The sequence below is a fragment of the Gobio gobio genome (genome assembly GCF_949357685.1).
Source record: "Gobio gobio genome assembly, chromosome: 2".
NCBI classification, from domain to species: Eukaryota; Metazoa; Chordata; class Actinopteri; order Cypriniformes; family Gobionidae; genus Gobio; species Gobio gobio.
In genome coordinates, this window is record NC_137098.1 from 67,639,576 (window position 1) to 67,667,363 (window position 27,788).

At 39.9% G+C, this 27,788-nt stretch overlaps 2 protein-coding genes across 3 annotated transcripts in view; one reads left to right on the top strand and one right to left on the bottom strand.

Annotated features, from left to right (window-relative positions):
* The window catches only part of LOC307120608 (histone H3.2), a gene marked incomplete at its 3' end in the record, with an annotated part of 447,270 nt that overhangs the window by 350,808 nt on the left and 68,674 nt on the right, over window positions 1-27,788 (top strand). The window lies entirely within an intron of this gene.
* LOC307120113 (Fc receptor-like protein 5) overlaps window positions 1-27,788 on the bottom strand; it is a 315,523-nt gene that overhangs the window by 244,380 nt on the left and 43,355 nt on the right. For both annotated transcript variants that reach the window (XM_079806982.1, XM_079806984.1), the window contains exon 5: window positions 7,882-8,148. In XM_079806982.1, the coding sequence (XP_079663108.1) occupies window positions 7,882-8,148 (267 nt within the window). The remainder of the gene's footprint in view (window positions 1-7,881; window positions 8,149-27,788) is intronic.

Sequence of the window (27,788 nt, forward strand, 5' to 3'; positions counted from 1 at the left end):
ATTCCCACTGGCCCCTTCTATATTTTTATTGGCCCTGAAAGAAATATAAGGAAATCTTTTTCATTAAGCTGTATGTATTGTATACATTAGGATTAATCAATACAGCAAATGGAGTACATGAATTAAGTGCTAGAGAGCCCCTGGAGACATGCAAAAATATAACCAATTTGTCATTGTAACTATGAATTTTTTATTGCAGTATATATATATTTTTGTCCAACCAACAGTCGTATTCAATTATATGCAAGTTATTGTTATATATGACAAAGAAAAGCATCAGAAAAATAAATATAAAAATGTACATAAACTATTTAAAAACTGTAGCAAAAAAAAAAAAAAAACACACAAAAGATGAACAATTAAAGGGGTGGTAAACCACGATTTCACTATTCTAACTTTAGCTAACGTGTAATGTTGCTGCTTGAGCATAAACAACATCTGCAAAGTTACAACGTTCAAAGTTTAAAGCAAAGGGAGATATTTGCTTTTAAAGAAATCAGTTTCTCAGAACTACAGCAAACGGCCAGTAGGCGACTACACACATTCCTCCAGGGTTGGTGACATCACCAGGCTCAATATTTACATAAACCCCTCCTCCGAGAACCCCTTAACTGTCACTTGCCCGTATACGGGCATTCTACATTTACTTCACTATATTACTATTAAATCCTAATCTAGTCATGACAAACTATATATCATTGGAAAGGTGTAAGGCTCAAGAATACATATTTGTTGATGATTTTGCAGAAAATATATATTTTGGAAGAGTAATGGATTAATATATGACAAGAGTGACAAGAGTGTGCATCAAAAAATCTGTATCATTACAGGAGTTTTCACCTTTGTAACAAAAAGTCAACAACCACACTTTTAATCATTCAAACTTTGATTTTCATGCTAAAAGTTCATAACATAAACATTGATTCTAGTATTTAGCCAAAAATATTCAGAAAATAATATTATATATAGAGAATATCTGCCAGATCAACCTTTAGGAATCACCAATATGGTGTGTCTAACCCCTAGTGGATTTTTGGAGGTTATGCAGCTAAAAGTCTTACTGAAAACACATTTTTTGAGTTTTTGACCTAAAATTTTGAACACAACTTGGTTAGAATTTTGGCTTTGACTTTCTGTCTTTTTTAGGCTGAAACCAGTGTTGCCAACTCTCGCGAGACAAATAAGTGTAAAATTCCATCCATTAGCCCAAAAACCGAAAACTAATGACGTGGCCAAAAGGAATTCTGCGTGTAAGCCTTTTCAGCCTTTCGGTGAAGTTCTTTTAATTTATTGATATCTTATTTTAAATCTGACTCCATTAATAATTTTATCTGACTCCAATTCTATCTGACTCCATAAAGTGTGTTACATTTAGAGTTTATCAGCTGATTTGAAGATTAGTTGCGATTTAATTTAGATCAATGATTTTTCGTAGTATCACTTATTTTCAAATATTAATATCCTCCATGGGACACGGAATCGCAAATAGGCTAAGTGTCCGGATTTTCACTTGCTCTAACGGTCACAGATTAGTCAGTTCTGATATTACAGAGGATTGCAGGGTGAACTATCTTACCTCTAAGTGAGTCACACATGTGCACTCATAATAAAACATGTAATTTCAGTGATAGTCACGAAAACTGCAACTTATAATAACAGTGGCAGGTCAGAAATCAGGTTTTCCCTCATGCATGGCTCAATGCTCCCGCTATGGGGTTCCCAGTATGGCCTGCCCTGACAGAGAGATCTGCGGTAACTCCTACAAAACTCCGCATAGACATGAATAAAATAATGATTTCAGAAAGATACAGAATAAATCAAGATTAACATTTATTTTGGCCAGACAGGAAAAGTAAAATACTTAAACAAGAATCCATGGTACACAACTGATCAGCGTAAAAACATAAAACACAATTGCAAAGCAATATGAAAATAATTTAAAAGAGTCATCATGTCTGGCACATCTACATGCAGTTTGCACGGGGGGTCTGATTGCAGAATATTCCCCCAGAGAGTTAGGACATCCAGCCTTAAATACTCCAACCAGAACAAAAGGGCTGTAAATATTTGCAACACCCCCACCTGGTTTTGGGGGAGTGGATCAGATATCTTTGAAGAGACTACTCAAAGGAGAACTGAATTCTCATTAGTTTTCCAATCTTTCTAATACTACCAGTGACTGTAGTGAAACTGAGACCATTTTACCATTCGCACTGAGACCTTTAAAAAGACATCAAACATGAAAAGGATAAAACAATACATTTACAAATAACATCATCACTGATATATCTGCATTTGGTGACTTGAAACCAGGACAAGGAGAGGGCAAAATGGGGAGGGGGGAGGAATGTTTGTCAGGGTGTTGTCACAGTTTCTGTGAGATCTTTTCCTCAAGATTAGTGACTTTTATTGTTCAATTGCTGAGGTATGTATCTCAGCTTTTGTCTTAGCACCAAAACCAACTCTTACATAAGCAACCGCAGCTTCAAGAACAAGCCCAAAACAAGCCCAATATTATTAAATTATTTATTATCATCAATATTATTTATAATAAATATTTCTTTATCAATAAATGGGCCTGCAACATATTACACTGAAACCTTTCGGAGTTTGAAAAGCAAAAACAGATGTAATTTTACAAAAATCATCAAATTGCAATAAAGGACACTCAATATCCTCCAATCAGCTGTGAACAGAAGAGGTTTGGAGATGGAAAAAGAGAAAAAGTGACATGAAGGCCAATTATGGTAACCCATAGTCGGAGTTAGTGGACATATTAGGGGCAGTAAGTAGTGAACACACACTGCAAAACCTTGTAAAAGATAAGCCCTACATCTCAATGTGCATATACTATCTGCCCTAAATAGTATTGAAAATTACTAATGTCACATCAGGGCTCAACATAAAAAAAAATTCCCACTGGCCCCTTCTATATTTTTATTGGCCCTGAAAGAAATATAAGGAAAACTTTTTCATTAAGCTGTATGTATTGTATACATTAGGATTAATCAATACAGCAAATGGAGTACATGAATTAAGTGCTAGAGAGCCCCTGGAGACATGCAAAAATATAACCAATTTGTCATTGTAACTATGAATTTTTTATTGCAGTATATATATATTTTTGTCCAACCAACAGTCGTATTCAATTATATGCAAGTTATTGTTATATATGACAAAGAAAAGCATCAGAAAAATAAATATAAAAATGTACATAAACTATTTAAAAACTGTAGCAAAAAAAAAAAAAAAAACACAAAAGATGAACAATTAAAGGGGTGGTAAACCACGATTTCACTATTCTAACTTTAGCTAACGTGTAATGTTGCTGCTTGAGCATAAACAACATCTGCAAAGTTACAACGTTCAAAGTTTAAAGCAAAGGGAGATATTTGCTTTTAAAGAAATCAGTTTCTAAGAACTACAGCAAACGGCCATTAGGCGACTACACACATTCCTCCAGGGTTGGTGACATCACCAGGCTCAATATTTACATAAACCCCTCCTCCGAGAATATTAAATAAGGGGGGGTGAGGCCATTTTGTATCGCGGCGCTGTTGTGGTATAGTTAGGCTGGAGTGTTGTTGCCGCGATGCCAAGGAAACGCTGTTATTTTCATCAGGATTGCAGGTCTGGGGTACTTGCTTTGTTCAGCCTTCATAGGGACAGGGGTGCGTTGCAGAGAGTTTAACATACAGCATGTTGCACGTGTGTTTGAGTCAGCGGGGAATCAGGCGGTCGCAGGGCTCCCTGCAGCACATCTAACAGAGGAAAACATCCACCGTCTTCGCGATTTCAATGCCAGATTTGAACAACGTCAGCTGCGTGAAAAAAACACTGCCGGTGCGTGGATGCACAACGCGCGCGCTGCACATTTCACGGAGGACAACACAAACTTCCACAAACTTCGCGAGTTCAATACAGGATATGCACAACGGCTTGTCCTGAAAGCTGGATTTACAAACAGAAGCTGTTTACGGGCCACAACCTGTAAGTCTGATTTATATTTCATCGATGTGTTTTCCTGTAATAGGTTGTAGCAAGGAAGTAAACAGATGACAGCGCTGTTCTGCAAACCAGTCTGTTAAATGCTCATTCATACTTAACGTTATCCGACGAACACCTAACGTTACAAACACTAACGTTAAAATCTCAACAGCGAACCTGACATTAGTGTAAATGATTCTTTGATTAGAGCTTTTATGTATTGTTTATCTTCAGGCATGCTAAACATGGTTCTGTGTGTGATTTGGCTAACTTACTAGTTAAAGCCAGTGTTTGTTCGTTTTGGGTTAGTTCTTGCGACAGATATTTGGCTATAATCGTTCTAAAAATACAAGAGTTAAAGTGCCATTCAGTAGTGATCATTATAGACCCGCAGTCTTTACTCTTGAGGACTGAACAGGTTCTGCTCGATCATCTTCACTCAAATGTTCTGGGTCTGATTCGGGCTCAGATGGTTTTATTGACGCCGTTGTTTCTACTGACCAAAGCACAGCCTCCAGGTAAGGGGCGTGACGTTTCCGATAAACGTACACTAGGCGGTTAGCGAATCACAACACACTGGACCAGCTAACCAATCAGAGCCCACTGCGTATTTTTGAGGGACTGGCTTCATACAACCCGGAAAGCATCAGACCGTTTTACAAGGAGGGACAGAGCAGTGTAGAATAAAGGTCAAATATATGAAAAATAAGGCAATTTTTTTTTAAACGAAGCATGAACACATGTTACGGTGCACCCCACAAACACAGTCAAGCCTTCAAAAGAATGTGTTTTACCACCCCTTTAACAAAGATACACATTATACAAGATATTTTTGGCTTCGTTTAGCCGTAGTCACGTGACATAGGTGTTTTGAATCACGCTTCGGATCGTTCGACTCGAAACATCTGCGCTTCGTCTCGCGCAAAACTTCAGAACTTAAGTTTTGCGTCAGCCATCCCTGACGTGCACATGAAACCGAAAGTATAATTTACTCGTCTCGGTCTGTTTCGGAGCGCGCGCGCTGCCTTTGGAATGACACCCAAATTCACTCATGACACAAGTCAAGCACTCGCACTTTGGATCTATCATTTATGAGCAAAGTTACGGTGATATATTAGCTAGCTAGTTGAGTAACTTACCTTCGACATGCTACATCGGTGAGGTACTGAGAGCCAACATCTTCGCCATTCTTCTTGAGAAGAGCGACCGTTATCTTGTAGGAAGTAAAGGGAGGCTCACTCTTCACGATATGGTAAGCAGTGTTTATTAGCCTCGTAGTTATTTGCCATTTTAATACGTAATAAAAAAAGTGAAGTAACATTGACACTCTTCGCGCCACTGGGTATGACATTTGTTTTGCCTTTGCGGATGGCCAATCACTGGCCCGCTCAACTAGCCCGACATACTCTTTTACTGGCCCCGGGCCATCGGGCCATTGCTTATGTCGAGCCCTGGTCACATACTATTTATTACGATACGATTGATAGTATGCACATTGGGACACATCAAGCAAGGGAAGCTGCAATATAGCCACATATTAGGTGCCTCTCCATCTCTGTACATCTCTGCTGGTGGCATGGTTTGTAAAAATGTATACGTCTATTTAGTCTACTATCATTACGTGCATTTATAACATCACATGCCTGCATGTTGAACGCGATTTCTTTTCAATGAAGGGGAGATGGAGGCGGGATGTATGAGGACGGATTACTACAGCACTTGTATCGTTGCACTGAATGGCTATTAGCTGTGAGAAGACAGTGTCAGTCAATGTATTGGACAAAACAGTGACCATAAATGTAAAGAAACAAAGTTGCTTATTATATTTTCCTAACAAGCAACCACATTTTTTAAAATAAGCCCAAAAAACCGCAAACCACGTCTCGTGATTTTTTTTACGCGACTTACCAAAAAAAGAAGCCCAAAGTCGCGTGTTATACGCGGACTTGGCAACTATGTCAAAGAGTTCACACTTTTAGCCCTGATTTTCACTCGCCGACAGGTTTTGAGAAATCTGCAAAAAAAGCTTGAAATCGGAGGGAAATCGGTTCTTGTTCACGCAAGTGACAATCATGCAGTGTGAATTATCAAACACACGATCTGAGAGAATCTCTGACGAGTCCCCGGCGCCCGTGAGATATTTGGCGTGCTAAACATCTGTCGCCGATTCAAAATCTGCTGTGTGAAATGAGTTCTGACTGAAAATGACATCAGCGATGACCTACAGCCAATGAGAGAGCCAGATACAGGGCAGCGGGAGGTTCAGGGAGGAGTTATAGTTAAAGACCAAACTAATATTGAATTACTAGTAGAAATGTATTGCTAGAAATTACATCAGACGTGGAAAACGGTCAAAAAACACACATTTACACACAAACTGACCAGCAACCACAACTTTCAGACGCCATCTTTCATTTTCTTGCTCAAATGTCACCGAATGGGAACGCACAGGATTGTGGGATAAGGACACATCTGTGCTGCCTTCACCAATCCATCAGATGAGCACATCAGTCTCTGCACATGAAATGCTGTAAAAGTTGTTTTACACATTAATGTGTAATATATTCTACGCATTTTTAGCACAGGCAAAGTATGTTTAAATTGGAGTGCTACACATAAGTGTAATTTTTCGTCAATCTAATAGTGTATGTTTCTTTAATTCCCTTGCTGTTATGCTACTTTACTGTCCTTTACAAATAACACCATCCCACATAGCAACATTGTGTCGGCCCAGATCCGGCCCAAATCTGGCACTTGTGGCATACTGATCTGGCCCACATGCTGCATTGAATGACGGCCCTTGAGTGGACCACTCCTGTTTGCCAGATCTGGGCCACAAGCAGGCCAGAGCAATACCACATGTCAGCCAAGAGGAAAGAAATAAACCAGAACTGGACCTTATCTAAGCCACAAAATCTGTGTATAATAAATATGGAGTCAGCTCAGCTTTAATAAACCTGTTAACAAACAGAATCACTGAAGGAGAGAAGAGAACAGAAGAAAAGAGACGAGCAGAAAGACTACCGATTTATAGATTGTAGATTGTTACATACCTAATGCTAGAAAAGTCACCAAGTTTCATATCATTCTGATGAAGCAGTGATTTGTTTTTAAATTTCAAAAGAGAAAATGTTCTGGTCAGAAATGACCGAAGAGCACCAGAGTTAATGCTGCCTTCACGTGCTATCAGAAATGTCCTACTTCCCACTTCTGAAATCGTGATTACGAGCTCATTACATTCAAATTTTGACTTTTGAAATTGTTCATGTCCCATCTTTTTTTACTATAAACTAGTATTTACGATGATTCTGATGTGAAGTCAGCATTACCACAGTTTTGCCCGCGCATGCACATTTCACTGTGAGAGTTTTGTAAATAAATAAATGTAGAAATGCATAAATAAATATACAAATAAATAAATGTAGAAAAATTATAGTATAACACAAATAATACAAAAATAGCACAAATAAAAATGATACTTTTGATAAAATGATTTATTTATTTATTCATTCATTTATTTCTGCATTTATTTATTTATTTCAATATTTAATTATTTATTTATGTATTCATTCATTTTTTCATATATTTATGTATTTCTATATTTATTTATTCATATATTTATGTAGTTCCACATTTATTTCAGCATTTAATTATTTATTCATTTATTTATGTATTTCTATATTTATGTATTAATATATTTATTTATTCATTTATTTATTTATGTATTTCTACATTTATGTATTTAATTCTGCATTTACATATTTATTCATTTATTTATTTATACTTAAGTCATTTCTCATCCTCCATAATAAATATGAATTTATCTTTGTATATTTATTTGTTATTATTATGTCAGATTTGGAATATAGATGTGAGTCAGTGATGATCACTCACCAGATACAGTCAGAGTCACTTCATTACTCCAGTGAGAGCAGACTGATCCTGATCCTGATCCTCTACAGCTGTAGCACCTGCACATCTGTGTGTGATCTACAGTGATCTTGAGCTCTTTCTCATTAGATTTGTGTAGTTTACCATCACACCGCCATCTGTATGTCCATCCTTCCCCCTGTACGGCACATGTGAGAGTGACCGTCTCTCCTCTGAATATCTGTGATGGTTCAGGCTTTACAGTCAGAACAGGTTTAGGTTTAGGTTTCTCTGTAAGAAGTGCACAAACAGAAGTTATGGTTAAACATCTCACAAAATCAAATGAAGCGACTCAACCTGTCCAAAACTCTGCATAAATGTCACTGCACAACAGAAGATATTTTGAAGAGCAGATTCTAGAGAGCGTTTGATTGGACAGAAGATCTGATGAGAAGCTGAAGTGCAGAGTGATGTCATCAACATCACTGATCCTCATTGGCTGAAGTGAGAGACTGTAAGTTTTGATCTCTTATATCTTCTACATGTGAATTGTGTCATTGTTGTGGAGCAACACTAGCGTATAGATAACAGTGAGACTCACATATTCATACTAGAAGACAAACAACTGCCATTCTGATTTCATGTGGACATTAAACAGTTCATTAACACTTAAAAAGAGCACAAAAATGGAAATACATAATTTTTATGGAATAAATGGGAAATAAAATATTGAATATTGAAGAACATTTTTTCATTCATTTAATTAAAAACAATTCCGCTCTGCGTCGTGTCTATCAGCTGTTATAGCTGTTAGTGTTGGAGAATTACGCTGATTATATGATATAAGATTATGTATCAATAAGATTATGACTAGGCCTTCTGTCTTCTGTAATGAGAGGGTCTTGAAAGAACATGGAAAACTGAGATCACATCATTTGGTGAACGGGCACAGAAGTGAGGCCTAGATGACCAGTGGAGCGTTTAGAGAATGATACCTCACATGTGAAGAGGAGCTCTGGGGTTTTTCCACAACAAATCTTAAAAGATGCAGAGCTTTGCATATAAGTGCGAAATTATAAGATGCTGTTGCGTAATCGCAAGGTGGAGTCAGAGGAGAAAGGAGGGCTGGAAGATGCCCATTGGATGAGGGGAGATAAGAAAGCAGGATCAATGATGAGTTTTACTATGGAAATATCAGATGTTCAGCTGGCATCTCACTTTGTTGTTCATGCAATAAAGTTAAATAAAGTTAATATCTTCTGAGACCTGGAACTTCGACTCTGAGAGATTGAATTCGACTTCTTCCAAATTTCTTCAAAGAGAACTTAGAAAATCCCACAATATATTTGGCGGAGCCAGCCATGGAGAGGAAAGGTAACTACCTAAAAGCCTTACGAAACGAACCAAAAATTTGATTATGACTAAAATAAAATGTTTTAAGTGTATATTTACATTGGAGGACAGTGATGTAATATCCAGGTACTGGCGATATCGCATGCATGTTTTTTTCTTTTTTCTTATATATATAGATGTACGCAAGAACTGCATCTTGCCTGAGAGGGGCATCTTTGTGTGTGTGTGTGTGTGTGTGTGTGTGTGTGTGTGTGTGTGTGTGTGTGTGTGTGTGTGTGTGTGTGTCTGTGTGAGAGAGAGAGAGAGAGAGGCTGCACTTGTCTGGAGCTGATCTAAAAAGATAAGGTGCACTGTTAATTAGGAGGATAGGGAGAGTTTTGTAAAAAGTGAGCAATCTCAGAAGAAAGCTGAAGGAAGTGTATATTGTTGCAAGCTGTGGAAAAAGTTGTTGACAAATGGAGTCTTTAAACGCCTCAGATGTAAAGATATTCACTGTCAAAGTGAGGCCAAAATGAATGGGAGTCAATGGGATGCTAACAGCAGGTGATGGCTTGGTTAGCAATGGCTGCCCCTATGGAAGGTACGCTTTCCGGAGGCTGGATTTCCCCCTTGAAGAGCACGGACTAAAGATAGCAAGCACTGGGTGGGAGAAAAAGTACCAACCCAGCCGGGTGGCCCTATTGTAGAAAACATTTGGGAAGGCAGAGAGGAAAACAAATTGAACAATTATTATTATTAGACCCAGCTATATTATCAGAAGTTGCAACCACCAGCAGAAAGTCACGATTTGGCAGAGGACAAACAGTTATATTGGTCTTTAGTGCCTTTCACTGGAGACCTTGTTTGAACAGAAACACTGGGAAAATCAGACTAATTCTCACTAAATTGAACATTGGCATTATGCCACTGCTGGATATCTTGTGAATTGAAATGATAAAGATACTGAAAATTTAAAATAGAAAATAAAATCTAAAGTGAGAGGCAAAAAGAAATACACTTTGTAAAAATTATTACAATAATTAAAATAATTCCAAGAAGCTGGTTCTGTCATTTATTTGGACATTTTCCAGATTGCAAACGCTGTGATCCAGACAGAGAGACGCAGTTTCTAATAACTCAAAAGTTCAATTCAGAAGGAGTGTCCTTTGAAAATCTGCATGTTTGAAAGTGTATGAGTGAAAACCCGAGTGTGTGAATATGCATGAAGAGTGAATAACTGCAGAGCATAAAAACAGGGGCGCGCATTGAAGAGACTGAAGGTTAGATAAGGAGAACGTTTGTGTGTGTGAGCACTGAAGTGTGAAGGAACTTTTTTTCTCCTCTTCCAGCTTGTGGGGAAAGCTTAATGAATTTGAGAAAGATAGAATTAGAAGATCGAATATAGAACTTAGAGAAGAGCATCATTTTAAGGAAGCACTGATAGAATCCATTAAAAAATGTTTGGCTGGAAAGTGAGTATGTGGATGCAAAGGGATCCACTATCCACTACACACTATTGAGAAAACTCACTAAAGTTACACATTTATGACACATTGAAAAAAGAAAGGCCTCTGATAGATTGGTGTTATGAGGTCAGACAATATATGACCCTGGCATTGGTCAAAAATTATAAAGGTCAAAAAAGTGAAAAGGGAGAAGCAAAGAGGGAAGAACAACAAGTGCAGACCTAGTTTATATAAATAAATAAAAAGAGAGAGGGAGAAAACATATTCAAAAATAGGAAGATGTAAAAGTGAGATATAATGACAAAAAGAGAAATAAAACAGAAATATAGTCTACTCATGCGCCACCTTATGACACTTTGGAAAAGCAAATGTCTGTCACAACAGGAACAGTAGAAGAAGGTAAAGCTGCATGATACTTTCCTATAGCTCAAACAGTAGAGCATGGTGCTAGCAACACCAAGGTCATGGGTTCGATTCCCTGGGAAAGCAAGAATTGACAAAATGTAAAAAATGTGTACCTTGAATGCAATGTAAGTCGCTTTGGATAAAAACGTCTGCCAAATGCATAAATGTAAATGTAAATGTACTGAAGAAAAATGGATTAACCTATTCAACCTAGTAATTGTTTTTAATTGGTTGTATGTTTTATGTCTACATGTAACTTAATGTATAACTGCACATGCAAACTCAGCTGCCTATCTTGGCCAGGACACAAAAATGAACTGTAAAAGAGATTTTAATCTCAGTGAGTTTTTTCTCCTGGTTAAATAAAGGTAATAAACCTGTCTGTTAAATCATGCAAATATTATATGAGATACGATATTGATTTAAGGATGTAAAAATATTTTACTTTTTTTTATTTTTTTTATATATATAACCTAATGTGCTTAATACTCGCAATTGAATAATACTAATTTAATAATCATTCAACCCAGAATGCCTTTTGTGACATGATGGTTCAAAGATGTGAAATAAGTGCTGCCCCAAACTCTACTTTCTCATTTAAGCCATTAGTCAACTGAGCACTTTTATTAATTTAATTACATAAATATAAATACTGGAGAGAATTTTAAACCATGATGAGTGTTTACATAACATATTGGCCTATTCCGCACTCAAGCGCACGTATAAAGCTTGCCACAAAGAACCGGCAAAAGTAATGATTATGATTGTGTCAAAAATAGCAAGTTTTCTGAAGTTGACGACTCGCTATCTCCGCAGTAGTGGACGCACCAAGAGAGAAAAGCACATTACATAATCAGAACTAGGGTTGGGCATCGAGAACTTGGAACCGTTTAAAAAATAAATGTTGCAGCCATGGAGACGGTACTCAAAAGTGTGGCTTTATTTCACTTTTTAAAAAAAGGCTGGGTCGGCACAGTGCAACACATGTGACAAACTTATTTCTTGCACAGGAGGAATGCACTACAAATATGTGTTGTATAAATTAACGAGTGTAGCGTGTTTGACATGCAGCGCAGGTCCACTGTCCTCCTCGGGCAACCCTGCGCTAACCAACGTTATTAAAGGGATAGTTCACCCTGAAATGAAAATAAAGCCTTCTTTTACTTACCCTGATGTTGTCCCAGTGCCCTTTGTCCTTCTATCTTTTTCAGACCTCAAAAGCAGAAATTTAAAAAAAATAGTCCTGCACGCGCTCCTTCCTATTATGGCAGTGAATAGCGACCAGGCTAAAACATTACAAAAAAATAAACAAATGTATCATGCAACGATACAGGGAGACGCGCGGCATATATGGAAAGTGTTCAGGGGGCACACTATAAGGTTTTGCGAGAAAGAACGTCAAAACACTGAGCTCGGCCGTTACTCTGAGCGCGCTCATGTGTGTGCACACTAACTCGCACTGTTGTCATTGCACCCAGGATAAGCACACACACACACACACACATGCACCATTTTGAGAAATCAGGCTCAATAGAAACAGTGACTCTCGTCTTTTCTATAACGTATATTATAAGAAATAATACTAATAATATAACCTCCTTAAGTGAATGTTGTGTACCGGTTGTCATGACAATATTGCATGAGGCTACTGACGGCTTGGAGTGCGCACACACAGGAAAACGCGCATTTGAACAACAGCTGGGTGAGGAAAAGATGGCTTTATTTTCATTTCAGGGTGAACAAACGTTATCCCTTTAACGTTACCTCGTCACAATCAGGTAAGTGATTGTAGTGTAATAACAAAGCCCTTGACCAAATTGCTAATTGTGGTGAACAACCGGTATTATTGTCTGCTATATTTGGGCAATTGACTGATGAAACATTGATTAAAATGAAGATAAACATTTATACAAAACAAAATTCAACAAAACTTAATAAAGTGATCAAAGCTTCACTCCATGTCTCCGGGCATACTGTGCATCTTATGATGTGTCCATGCTGTTCACTCTTCATAATCAACAATTGATGACATTAAAATAAATAACATTATGAAACTAAATACCTTTTCTTAATGGCTACAGTTATAGTAGCCTACAGTGCAGAGAAATTCCATGTCGGAGCAGGATTTGAGCGAACGTGGTTTTACCGATGAGTATGAGAGGTTCATGAGTGGAGCGTTTTGCAGAAATAGGCCATAATTTTGTTTTATTTGTAACTATTTTGATTATACATTTATATTACATTATGACTAGTACAGTACTGTTACTACTAATAAAACCGATCTCTGGGGGCCCAAAAGTGTGTGAAAACTGTAGAAAACAGCTGTTTTCTATGTAAATATATAGTAAAGTGTAATTTATTCCTGTGATCAAAGCTGAATTTATCATCATTCCTCCAGTCTTCAGTGTCACATGATCCTTCACAAATTATTCGAAAATGATGATTTAATTCTCAACAAACATTTATGATTATCAGTGTTGAAAACAGTTGTGTACAATATTTTTAGGATTTTTTTGAAAGCTTTCTATTTCAGAGAAATGCTGTTCTTCTGAACCTGCTATTCATTAAAGAATCCTGGGGAAAAGTGAGAATATTCAGCATAAGAGACTAAAATAAACAAATAAAATAAAGGACATATCCCAGTCTGAACTGTAGGGCTTTGAATATTAACACCTGAGCACTCTTGTGGGTTTGCTACTGTTACAATTAAAAACCGTAAAGAGTAAAAACATGACAGCCAGACATGATGTAAGCAACACAGCTACAACTACTAACATTGATACTGGGTGTGCGCATTATCAAGAATTAACAATAGTCAATCGTATTGGTGGCACAGAGGAGCCCCAAATAAAATTGTGCTTAGGGCCCCATAAGGGCTTGGGCCGGCCCTGGTTGGAGGGCTCAGGTTTCAGATGAAATTCGGGCAACTGTTATTGATCACGTTATCAATCATGGCCTTTCTCTTAGAGACGCTGGACAAAGAGTCCAACCTGCTCTAAACAGGAGCTGTTGCATCCATTGTCAGAATATGTTGACAGGAGAACAGGTAATGTTGCAGTACAGTAGATACAGAAATATCTTCAGTGATAAACTTTATGTAATTGTTTACTCATTCGCATTACATGTATTCTCTATAGAATCCAAGTACTCCAATAGATTGACCAAGATGGCGGCGCGAGTAGATCGCGAGGCTCTGGTTCTCTCCAGATTCTGCAATTTTGCGGTAATTTTCCTGTTCTTCTCGGGTCTGTTCGCACAGAACAGTTGTGCCTTTACATCGTACACCCGCGCTGAGCTTTTGGATATTGGTTTGCGAATTTCCGACAGTTTTATGGACAATCTACAACTCCTTCCTGAGATCGCTAAGACACCGGTGACTCTGCACTCTACCCGGTCGGGCGGAAGTGCACGCAGACGGCGGCGTGATCGTAAACAAAGGCGGGGGAGACGTGGAGGAACGCGTGCTAAGCTAACGCTTACTCCTCATCGGCTCTCTTTACCCAGCATTTTCCTTGCCAATGTACGGTCGCTAGTGAACAAAATGGAGGAGATTCGACTCAGCATCACACACAGTAAGAAACTTTTGAACTGTAACGTCCTAATATTCACGGAAACCTGGTTAAACAGCGGAATACCGGACACCGCTATCGAGCTAGCGGGACGCCACACACTCCGGGCGGATAGAACATTAGATGGCTCCGGGAAGAGCAGAGGGGGCGGATTGTGCATTTATATTAACAAAGCTTGGTGCACAAACTCTGCTATTGTTGGGAGTCATTGTTCAGCTAACCTGGAGTTTCTCATGGTTAAATGTAGACCGTTTTATCTACCCCGGGAGTTCACCTCCACCATTATCACAGCAGCCTATATTCCACCCGATGCTGATGCCAAGCTTGCTATGAAAGAACTTCACGCAGCCATCAGTAAACAACAGACTGATCACCCGGAAGCTGCGTTTATTGTTGCAGGTGACTTTAATCACTCAAACTTAAAGTCAGTGCTACCCAAGTTTCACCAGCATGTTTCCTGCCACACCAGAGGAAACAAAACCTTAGACCATGTTTACACAAACATGGCCGGAGCTTACGTTGCGACACCCCTCCCCCACCTAGGACAGTCAGACCACCTCTCTTTGTTTCTCAGACCCAAATATTCACCCCTCATCAACCGCGTGAAGCCATCAATGAAAACCATCAAGGTGTGGCCTGCGGGGGCAGACTCCACACTCCAGGAAAGGTTTCTAAACACAGACTGGAGTATGTTTGCTTCTCAAGCCACCAGTGGCGCTCACACGGACATTGACTCATTCACTTCCTCAGTATTGGATCATATCAATACCACCATCGACAGTGTTACAACCCAGAAACAGATCACCACATACCCAAATCAGAAGCCTTGGATGAACAGGGAAGTACGACTCCTGTTGAAGTCACGCAACACTGCCTTCAGATCAGGAGATGCACAAGCCTACAGCGCATCCAGGGCAAACCTGAAGAGGGGCATCAAAAAGGCCAAGCACTGCTACAAGCTTAAGATTGAGGGTCACTTTTCCAACTCTGACCCTCGACGCATGTGGCAGGGCATCCAGGCCATCAGTGACTACAAACCCCCCCACTCCACCCCCGCAGCCACTGATGTCAACTTCCTGAATGAGCTAAATTACTTTTATGCTCGTTTTGAAAGAGACAACAGAGAAACTGCCACCAAGCTCAAACCCTCAGCTGACCACCCACCAATCACACTCTCCTCCACAGATGTCTGCAAGGCACTGAGCCGGATCAGCGCGCACAAGGCTGCTGGACCAGACAACATCCCTGAACGTGTGCTCAGGGCATGTGCGGAGCAGCTCGCTGGGGTTTTTACAGACATTTTCAACCTGTCTCTCGCCCAAGCAGCTGTACCATCATGCTTTAAACGCACTTCCATTGTGCCAGTGCCGAAACACTCCAGCCCGAGGTGCCCTAATGACTACCGCCCTGTAGCACTCACACCCATCATTATGAAGTGCTTTGAGCGGCTGGTCCTGGAACACCTAAAAGACTCTATACCATCCACATTGGACTCACACCAGTTTGCCTACCGCAGCAATAGGAGCACAGAGGATGCCGTTTCCATGGCACTGCACTCTGTGCTCACCCATCTGGACCATAAGAACACGTATGCACGCATGCTGTTTGTTGACTTCAGCTCAGCATTCAACACTGTCATCCCATCCAAGTTAATTGCCAAACTTGGAGACCTGGGCATCAACACTTCAATGTGCAACTGGATTTTGGACTTCCTAACTGACAGACCCCAGAATGTTCGTTCAGGATCCACCTGCTCCACATCCATCACTCTTAACACTGGTGTACCACAGGGCTGTGTGCTAAGTCCGTTTCTCTACTCCCTCTTCACCTCCGACTGCAAGCCTGTGTATGGATCTAATTCTATCGTCAAGTTTGCGGACGACACTACGGTGATTGGTCTCATCAGCAACAACGATGAGACTGCCTACAGGGAGGAGATCCAGCACCTGGCCACATGGTGCGCTGATAATAACCTGCTCCTCAACACCACCAAAACGAAGGAGCTCATCGTGGACTTCAGGAAGGAGTCAAGAGGCACACACGACACCATCCACATCAATGGAATGGCTGTTGAGCGTGTCTCCAGTTTCAAGTTCCTGGGGACCCACATCTCGGCGGACATGTCGTGGACGACCAACACCTCCAGCCTGGTCAAGAAGGCTCACCAGCGCCTCTTCTTCCTGAGGACACTGAGGAAGAATCAGCTCTCCTCGGCTATCCTGGTGAACTTCTACCGCTGCGCAATAGAAAGCATCCTGACCAACTGTGTGGCAGTGTGGTATGGGAGCTGCTCTGTTGCGGAGCGCAAGGCACTGCAGCGGGTGGTGAAAACTGCCCAGCGCATCACAGGAACTCCACTGCCTGCCATCGAGCACATCCAGAGGAAACGCTGCCTGCATCGAGCTCGCAGCATCCTCAAGGACTCCTCTCACCCAGCCCACAGACTGTTTTCTCTCCTGCCCTCCGGCAGGCGTTTCAGGATCCACCGGACCAGGACCAGCAGACTAAAGAACAGTTTTTTCCCCAGAGCTGTCTCTTTATTGAACTCAAACCCCCGTTGATCCACTTCCCTCATAAACTGCGAACTCTCCTACCTCACACCTACATTCACTTTGTTATTTGCACTACCGACTGTTTATTACAGTAACAACTGTTTACTTATGCATTCTGCACCACCATACCGTAACTGGATTATGCTCATTTGCACTGCCGACTGTATTTACAGTAACAATGTTTACATTTGCATTTTGCACCGTACTTCTAACTGGAATATGCAACCACTTTCCACTGCACTTTTACACTTTCTTTCGGATAGCTCTGTCCATAATTTATTGTACTAACTTAATCCACTGCTATATTCCTCATATTAGCCTAACATATTATTGTATACCTCTAACTGTAAAATTCTGTTCAAGTAATAACCGTCTGTATATTTATTCATAGTACATAGTCACCTGTAAATTCTGTTTATAGTAATAGCCATCTGTATATTATATTCATAGTACATATTCACCTGTAAATTCTGTTTATAGTAATAGCCATCTGTATATTATTCTAGTACATATTCACCTGTAAATTCTGTTTATAGTAATAGCCATCTGTATATTTATTCACTGTATATATTCATCTGTAAATTCAGTTCTACTTATAGTAATAACCATCTCTCTACTTATACATATTTATATATATTCAGAACATTTTTATGTCCTGCACTTACGCAACCATTGTATATCCTGCACTTGCTGCTATTGCACTTCTGGTTAGACCTAAACTGCATTTCGTTGCCTTGTACTTGTACTTGTGTAATGACAATAAAGTTGAATCTAATCTAATCTAGATTTTACTGTATTTTGGTTTACAAGTATTCTCTGTAATATTTACAGTATTACAGTATTTCAGTTTTCAGATACGGTTTGAAAAAAATAATGTCATGGAACATGTTTGAATAGTTTCATGATTTCCACAAAAATTAAGCAGCACAACTGTTTTCAACATTGATAATAATCATAAATGTTTCTTGAGCATCAAATTAACATATTAGAATGATTTCTGAAAGATCATGTGACACTGAAGACTGGAGTAATGATGATAAATTCAGCTTTGATCACAGGAATAAATTACAAAGATTTTTTTTTTTTTACTATATACAGTATATTCACATAGATAACAGCTGCTTTACATTGGGATAATATTTCACTGTATTACTTTTTTACTGCATTTTTTATTTAATAAATGCAGCCTTGGTGAGCAGAAGACTTCTTTCAAAAACATTGAACAATTGTAATGTTTCCAAACTTTTGATAGGTACTGTATATATTCTGCCTTATTCAGTTATATTTTTTTTACAAAGCATAAAATCCATGGGGACTTAATGCACAAGTGTTTGTAGTACATAAACCAATCATAAAATTGGCATAACATATAGGGAAAACATTATAGATATTAGTGGTTATTGTTCAGCAGTGTTTTTGATATCTTACTGAATTAAAAGCAAGAGATGAGATCAATTAAATCTGTCAATTAGACAAAAAGGTCTGAAAAAAATGGTATTACACCTGACATTTCTGTCCCCCTCACTTCTGAAAAGATGGCTACGCCCCTGGATATAGTTCATTTGTCTTATTCAGTTTTACATGACCATTTTTTTTATAATTAGGCTATTATTTTATTACAGCTCCATCAACTAATGCACAAACCGTTATAGAAGTAGGCCGAATTAGAAGGATGGGCCTATCTACATTTTGAGCAAATGCAATATAGCTACGTCTGCCTGTTTTGTCGTCATGTAGGCCTAGCACTGATCCAAATTTCTCATTCAACCTAATCAGTAATGCTGTTTTCCAGGTGCAGTGCGCAAATGCGCACTGACAGCAACTGCAACAGAAGCTGAAATATGGAGGCATGCTATAAGGTGGTTTGCCCTTTCGGCGGACAGGAGAAGAGGGCGCCAGAAGAGACTGACGCGTCAGCAGCAGGAGCAGCAACAGCAACAGCTGCCACAGCTAGCACCTAGTGATTTTGTTTAAGTGCATGTTTTTTTTTACGTTGTGTTAATAGCCTGTGCATTTTTTGTATCCATTTATTCTGTGTTTGTTGTTGACTGTGTTCTGTGTTAATTGTTGACAATGTTCATGACTTTGTTGTTCGTTTTTTATAATTAAATCTATGAATTTGTGGTCATTAATTTTTTTTTTCTTAACTTTGTTCACGTTGTTTTAGTATGCATTTTAATCATTAAAACTATTTATTTCAGCTATAGCCTATAGGCCTACGCATTGCTTCAACTGAAACTAGCCTTTATCAAGTCAAGTCAAGCTTTTTATTTATAGCCAAGGCTGAAAATGTTTTGTGAAAAATGTAGGCCTATGCCTTGGTAGCATAGATTACTATGATACCCTAACTGACAAAAATGCCGAAAATAAGGCAAAAGAACAATCCAGTGGTGATTTAAGCGGAATCGTAACACATCCGGCACAGCTCAGGCAGGCGGAATCGTTTCACGCACTCGTTACGCATCTGTAACGGGATGATCAGGCGGTGCTGGATCGGTGCTGGCACATATCCGCAACAACCCCTAAAAACAGACCAGAAACGGCTTCGGCCCGATGTGCATTTGGACTCAGGAACGAGTCCGTGAGGCGGATGCGGGCCAGACCCGGCTCTATCGTTTTGCGGTTGCGGCCCTGTTCCGTTACAGCGTCCAGTGGCTATCTGGGTAAACAACATCTGCAAAGTTACAACGTTCAAAGTTTAAAGCAAAGGGAGATATTTGCTTTTAAAGAAATCCATTTCTAAGAACTACAGCAAACGGCCAGTAGGCGACGACACACATTCCTCCAGGGTTGGTGACATCACCAGGCTCAATATTTACATAAACCCCTCCTCCGAGAATATTAAATAGGGGGGTCGGGGGCGCCATTTTGTATCGCGGCGCTGTTGTGGTATAGTTAGGCTGGAGTGTTGTTGCCGCGATGCCGAGGAAATGCTGTTATGTTTATCCGGATTGCAGGTCTGGGTTACTTGCTTTGTTCAGCCTTCATAGGGACAGGGGTGCGTTGCAGAGCATTTAACATACAGCATGTTATATGCACGTGTGTATGAGACAGAAGGGAACAGGCGCGTGCGGGGCTCCCGCAGCACATTTCACGGAGGAAAACTTCCACAATGTTCGCGAGTTCAATGCCGGATATGCACAACGGCTTGTCCTGAAAGCTGGATTTACAAACAGAAGCTGTTTACGAGCCACAACCTGTAAGTCTGATTTATTTTTTTTGTTTTCCTGTAATAGGTTGTATATTGTAGCAAGGAAGTAAACAGATGACAGCGCTGTTCTGCAAACCAGTCTGTTAAATGCTCATTCATACTTAACGTTATCCGGACAAACACCTAACGTTACAAACACTAACGTTAAAATCTCAACAGCGAACTTGGCATTAGTGTAAATGATTCTTTGATTAGAGCTTTTATGTGTTGTTTATCTACAGGCATGCTAAACATGGTTCTGTGTGTGATTTGGCTAACTTACTAGTAAAGCCAGTGTTTAGTGTTTTGGGTTAATAGTTCTTGCGACAGATATTTGGCTATAATCGTTCTAAAAATACAAAAGTAACAGTGCCATTCTGTAGCGATCACTATAGACCCGCAGTCTTTACTCTTGAGGAATTAACAGGTTCTGCTCGATCATCTTCACTAAAATGTTCTGGGTCTGATTCGGGCTCAGATTGGTATGGTTTTATTGACGCCATTGTTTCTAATACTGACCAAAGCACAGTCTACCGGTAAAGGTAAGGGGCGTGACGTTTCCGACAAACGTGCACTGCGGTTAGCGAATCACAACACACTGGGCCAGCTAACCAATCAGAGCCCACTGCGTATTTTTGAGGGACTGGCTTCATACAACCCGGAAAGCATCAGACCGTTTTACAAGGAGGGACAGAGCAGTGTAGAATAAAGGTCAAATATATGAAAAATAATGATTTTTTTTTTAAAACGAAGCATGAACACATGTTACAGGGCACCCCACAAACACAATCAAGCCTTCAAAACAATGTGTTTTACCACCCCTTTAAATAAGATATTGGGTATAGAAAAGTTGAGGTAAATGGGGAGCAAAAGGTTGTAGTGGTGGAAATATGGGAAGGTGTTCAGAGAATTAGGGCCCGTCCACACGGAGACGCGTGTCACTGTATACGTATACATTTTTTATTGTATTGGAGTTTCGTCCACACGGATCCGGCGTTTTGGGAGACTGAAACCGCTATTTTTTGAAACCGGGTCCTAAAGTGGATAAATCTGAAAACAACACCCTTGCGGTTTCGTGTGTACAGCCAATCCGTATATTTTGTGAAACGGTGATGTCATCACACCACGTCCTGCGCGGGGAAGACTTGAAGGAATAAAACTACGGGCACTGGGCATGCGCACATCAATACTGCTTTGTTTAATTACTGTATTTGCATTATTATAATAAAACACATCTGGTAAGTAGCAAATTTATTTATTGTTATTTTATTGTGAGATTTTACCTCACCTCCGACTGTTGCCGTACCCCTTCTAGCCACAACTCTTCTTCTCCGTTTTTAGTGTATTTCTGTGGCAGAATTACAGTGCCACATACTGGCCTGGCATGTATACTACATCGTTTTGAGCCGTTTTCATGCTCTCGTGTGTACGCAGATATTTCTTGAAACGAGGAAAAAAAAAGATTGGATAGGGAAAGTTCTGGCTTCGTGTGGACATGGCCTTAGAATAATTCACTTTTACAATCCATGTGACAGGTTAAGCAAGGATAAGCTAGAAAATATTGGAGGAAATGGAAGTAACAAAGTGGTGTGGTGATTTTACACAGCACATTATGGGGGAGTACAAATACAGATAATAATGGATTGATCATAGAAGACATGCTAGATTGGGGAGGATTAGTGTGTATCAATGATGGAAGCTATACAAGAGTTGATTTGTCACAAGGAAAATATTCAATGCTAGATTTAACTCTAGTCTCTGAATGTTTAGCTGGAAAATGTGATTGGAAAGTATTAAATCAAAGTTCAGTTGGTAGTGATAATTTCCCTATCAGCAGTACAATCAGTTTAGATATAGCACAAATTATGGTGGAAAGAATGCCAAGATGGAAATTTAAATCAGCCAATTGGGACAAATTTAAGGAGTTATGTCATAACAGTAGAAGTAATAGGTAAGAAGAAGGCTGGTATCAGGAAGAATGCCGTCCCATGGTGGAATGAGGAGTGTAGTGAGGCAATTAGTAAAAGGAATAAAGCACTTAAGAGAGTAAGAAGATTTAATTTTAATGATTTTATTAACTATAAAAAAGCACAGGCCATAGTGAGGAGAGTAATACGGACATCTAAGAGAAATTATTGATGGGAATTTTGCAATAATATTGGGGAAGGTATTGAAATTCATTTAAGTTTGGAGTATGATAAAGAAAATGGGAGGAAAGCAAAGAAATAGTAGCCTTCCTGTCTTAGTATATAATGATAAACAAGTAGTATAAGACAGCGAAAAAGCGGAGGCACTAGCAGAAACATTTACTAAAGTGCATAGTAGTTCAAATTTGTCAGATGAAATGAGGAGGTATAGGGAACATATCCTGAGGAAGAACCCTCGATTATTGGAAGGAAAAGGACCATCTGGATGTACTTTAGTTTCAGAGTTTAAAGCGCTTGCCAGGGTTAAACAAACTTCACCAGGAAGAGATGATATTTGTCATGAGATGAGTAAATCATATCTCAGAGACATCATTAAGGATAATTTTAAGTCTCTTTAATAAGAAGTGGGAGTCAGGGAAGTTACCAGCTGACTGGAAGCATGGTGTTATAGTGCCAATTGCAAAGCCAGGCGAGGAGCATACACAACCAAATAATTACAGGCCCATTGCATTAACCTTTGCACAATAATGGAGCGTATGGTAATGAACAGATTGGTGTATATCATTGAGAAGAAAAAAAAAATTTTCACCATGGCAAAGGGCGAAACCCAATGGACTCTGTGCTCTGTTTGGAAGCTGAAATAAGAAAGGCACAAGTAAACAAGGAAGTGTTAGTAGGAGCATTCGATGTTGAAAAAGCTTACGACATGATGGGGAAAGAGGGACTTTTAATAAAATTAGAAAGAATGGAAATAAAAGGAAGAATGTATAATTGGATCAATAATTTCTTGTTTAAAATAACTATACAAGTTAGGGTGGGGTCTGAATTGTCTGGAATGGAACACCTCAAGGAAATGTTAGCAGTCCTATTCTGTTTAATCTAATAATTAATGATGTTTTTAATCAGCCGTGTGTAACGGAGTGTAAATGGTTAAATAATGCATAAATGGGGACAGCGCCATCTGTAGGCATGCGTGATGGCACGTAGCGTGTGGAATGAGGACCGCCCACAGCAGAACTAACGAGACATGCTGTGGGTAAGTTGCACGTTTGTAGCAGGCAGAGAATTATCAGTTAAAAGTGTGCAAAACGCATAAATACTTGCTCTGTTGTGAATTTTTCCTTCAATGAACTCCTCAGTGAACTGTTTATATGCGTTTGGCGTCGAATGTGTTATTTTATAGTGATTTATTTTGACCTTGTATTACGTGGCACAATCGTAATTCATTTGTGCATTGTCTTATGTTTTATGTAGAACTGATTTATTCTCCATGCATTGGATCCCTCATTTCCATGTTGTTTCCTCATTGTGCAGGTATGTTTGTAAAATGTGTTGTTTTATGGATTAATTGTTTTATTCATGTATTTTGCATGTTCACCGCTAGGTGGGGATGTTTCCCTTTATATTGAATTTAATTGAATTGTTCTGTTTTCATTGAGTTGATTTGTGATTAATTCATTGGAAATGTTTATTATAACTTCTCAGCTTCAAAAATGATCCACTATACGATCACAAAGATAAAATATTTCATGAGTTAAAATGGATTAAAAAAAGATAATTGTTTTAAATAAACAGCAGAACTAACGAGACATGCTGTGGAACTGATTTATTCTCCATGCATTGGATCCCTCATTTCCATGTTGTTTCCTCATTGTGCAGCCCCACTCAGCAGAAAGACCGCCCAGGCAAGACCGTCACATTGGTGCCGTGAAGTTGTGATGTCGCTGTGTTGCTATGGGCCGCGTCTTCAAGCAAGTTGATAGAAATCGCTGTGCTGCTACATAAGGATTGGAAGCATCTTTCATCAGTTGGACAGTTCGTCTTTGGTCCACAGCCTTTCGCGATCAAGGGACTCATTCGCTTTATCCTTTTTCAATTTATAGGACTTTTTGCACTGATCATTGATTTTGGGTTTATGTCTGTATGTATGTGTGTGAACTTGCAGCACATCTTATTTGCCCATAATGAGTAACAGCAATAGACATTTGCCAAACCAATTCACTCCTAGTCCAGTGGGCAGAGGCAGAGGGGTTTTAGGTGTTCCAATTCCCTTTTCAATGGACAGCCCCAATAATGGCAATAGTGATAGTAGACGTGACATTATGAGAAGGGTGTGCCCTGTAAGAGAATATGATGCAGCAGACATGCATTCAAATGTCAGTCATAAGTTTTCAGGGGCTTGCACATCAACACCTAATGCTGAACAAGGTGTGCCTGATATGTTAGGGCAAATGAGTTCAATTGTCCATCAGATTGGTCAACAGTTAGCAGACAACATTATGTCTCATCTTAGCCCTTATAGCTTGGACACTGGTCTGCCAAATAGACAACGCTCTGACGATTCTAAGGCTAGTAGCCCTTCCGGCATGGTGAATCTGTCACAAAACCAAGTAATTCAGCACAGAAAAGTCAAAGAGCCACCTTCATTCAGAGGGGATAGTTCTGACACAATTGAAATTGAGGAATGGAAAGATCTGATGAGGACATTTGTTAAAAAGAGCAACATGAATGCTGATGAACATGTGGAGGAAATCCTTGTGCACCTGCGTGGTAAAGCAAAAGATGTAGTCAAATTCTGGATCAGGAACTGTGATTCTGCCACCACTGTCTGCCCAAATTCTGTCTATAGCCTACTGCGCAAACATTTCAGTTGTAATCATTACTCACCTGTCCCGCTTGCTGATTTTTACACTACCTTGCCTGAGGAAGATGAGAATCCCTACGACTACTGGCTGAGACTCAACAAGGCAGCGGATGTTGCTTCTGAATGTCTGCGAGAGCAAGGTAAAACGCTTGACAAGCCCAGTGTGGAAGTGGTCCACATGTTTATCAGACACTGCCCGAGTAAAGACTTAGCCCTAACCTTCAGATCCAAACCGATTGACAAGTGGTCAGCACATGAAGTACAGGCTGTACTTAACGATTATCAGTCTGATTTATCTTTCAGAGCCAACAGTACAGTGCATCGCAGCCAAAATGAAAGAATTTCAGTCAATAAGATTGATTTTAATACAGTTCCAGTGCCCGCTCCCATGGTGTGCGAACAACAACAGAAAAGTACAGATTTCTCTGCTCTTGAAAAGGTCATTGACATGCTTGAAAAAGTCCTGCTGACCAACACTAACAGACCTCAGTCTCATCCAAAACGCCAGCCTTATAGGAGTCTCCCTAGGATTGAAGGTTTTGATGCTTTGCCGTGTGCTATCTGCAAAGATGCTGCTCATTCTGCCTTAACGCATTGTCGTGAGCACCGATTGTGTTTCCATTGTCAGTCACCAGGTCATTCCAGACGTTTCTGTCCTAGGTGGAGAAGACAATCGCCTCAGCCTGATCAGGAAAACTAGCAGGTCTGTGCGTAAGGGAGGTTAGTACAGACCAGATTGATAACCCTCCCATCTTTGACACACAAGATTATGAGTCTGTATATGAGCAACACAAACCCAGTGTCTCTCCTGATAAAACTGCTGTCTTTCAAGGAATACAACGAGTCCCCAGAGCCGATTCATTGTTTTACACAACTGTAGCTGTGGAAAATGGCCCGTCTTTCACTGCATTACTCGACAGTGGTTCAATGGCTTGTACTCTCAGCGAGGCTGCTGAAGCTAGTTTGTTGGCAAGTGCTTCCACACTGACAAAGTGTTCTGCTGATGATGTTGTGATTATTGGATGTGGTGGTCATCGAGTCACACCAACTGCAATGTATGATCTGCCTGTCTGTGTTTATGGATGTAAAATGATAATACCTGTGCTGATCGTTCCAGGCCAGACAGATGAGATGATCTTGGGCAGTAATGCCATCAAAAGCCTACTGACTCTCCTGAAGAATACAGATGACTACTGGAAATTGATTTTACTTCCAAGTGGTAATGGAGAGAGCGAGAGTTTAGAGTTAATTTCTTTGCTGTCCAACACACAGAGATGGAGAGGTGATCATGCACCTGAAAAAGTAGGTACTGTTAAGCTCAAGCACTGTGTGACACTTCAACCTCAGAGTGAACATCTTGTTTGGGGCAAGCTCCCTGCCAATGCCGTGATGTCTGTGGGAAGTACTGTGCTTGTGGAACCCACACAATCCAAATGTGGCCCAAAACAGATCATGGTAGGCCGAGTCATTACACCTTTATGGGGCGACGGATGGGTGCCTGTGAAAGTTATAAATCCTACGAACAATGTGTTGACACTAAGAAGAAATGCAAAGATCGCAGACGTTTCTCCATGCATCGCAGTGGAAGATCTTCCAGAGAGTAACCATATTAAGTCTCAAGTTCAACACTTTCAACATGAGGAAGCTTCTCGGGAATCTGAGGATGAGATGGTTCGTATCTTGAACGACTTAGGTTTGAAAGACCTGGATCTGACAGCGTGTGAAGTGTCTTCAGCATGGAAAAGTGAATTACTTTGTCTCATTGTGAAATATGAGTCCATATTTTCAAGGAACAAGATGGACTGTGGTGAAGCCAAAGATTTTGTACATCGGATCCGCCTAGTGGACGACAAACCCTTTCGTCTCCCCTACCGCCGTGTACCTCCAAGTCATTATGAGAAGCTGAGAGTAGCGCTGGATGAAATGGAAGAGAAGGGTATTATCAGAAAATCAAATAGTGAGTATGCTTCTCCTCTTGTCCTGGTGTGGAAAAAGAACGGTGATCTGAGGATCTGTACCGACTTTCGATGGTTGAACGCCAGAACTGTGAAAGACGCCCATCCTCTGCCACACCAGTCAGACGCCTTAGCTGCTCTTGGGGGGAATTCCTTCTTCTCCACTATGGACCTTACCTCAGGTTTCTACAATGTTCCGTTACACAAGGACGATAGGAAATATACTGCTTTCTCGTCGCCATTTGGACTGCATGAATATAACAGGATGCCGCAGGGCCTCTGCAATAGTCCAGCTACATTCATGCGCATGATGATGTCAATCTTTGGTGACAAGAACTTCACAAGTTTACTGTGCTATCTTGATGATCTCATGGTCTTTGCTCCCAATGAGCAGGTTGCACTTGACAGGCTGGAGATGGTGTTCTCAAGACTCAAGGCCCACAATCTCAAACTTTCCCCTAAAAAATGCCATTTCTTGAGAAAGTCAGTAAAGTTTCTTGGACATGTCATTTGTGAAGATGGTGTCAAGACAGACTCTGAGAAAGTAAAGACCATTACAGATGTTCAAGCAGTGGACTTAATGGACTCTGATGGAATCACTCCATGCCACAAGAAAATCAGATCGTTCTTAGGTATGGTATTATACTACCAACATTTTATAGAGAGATGCT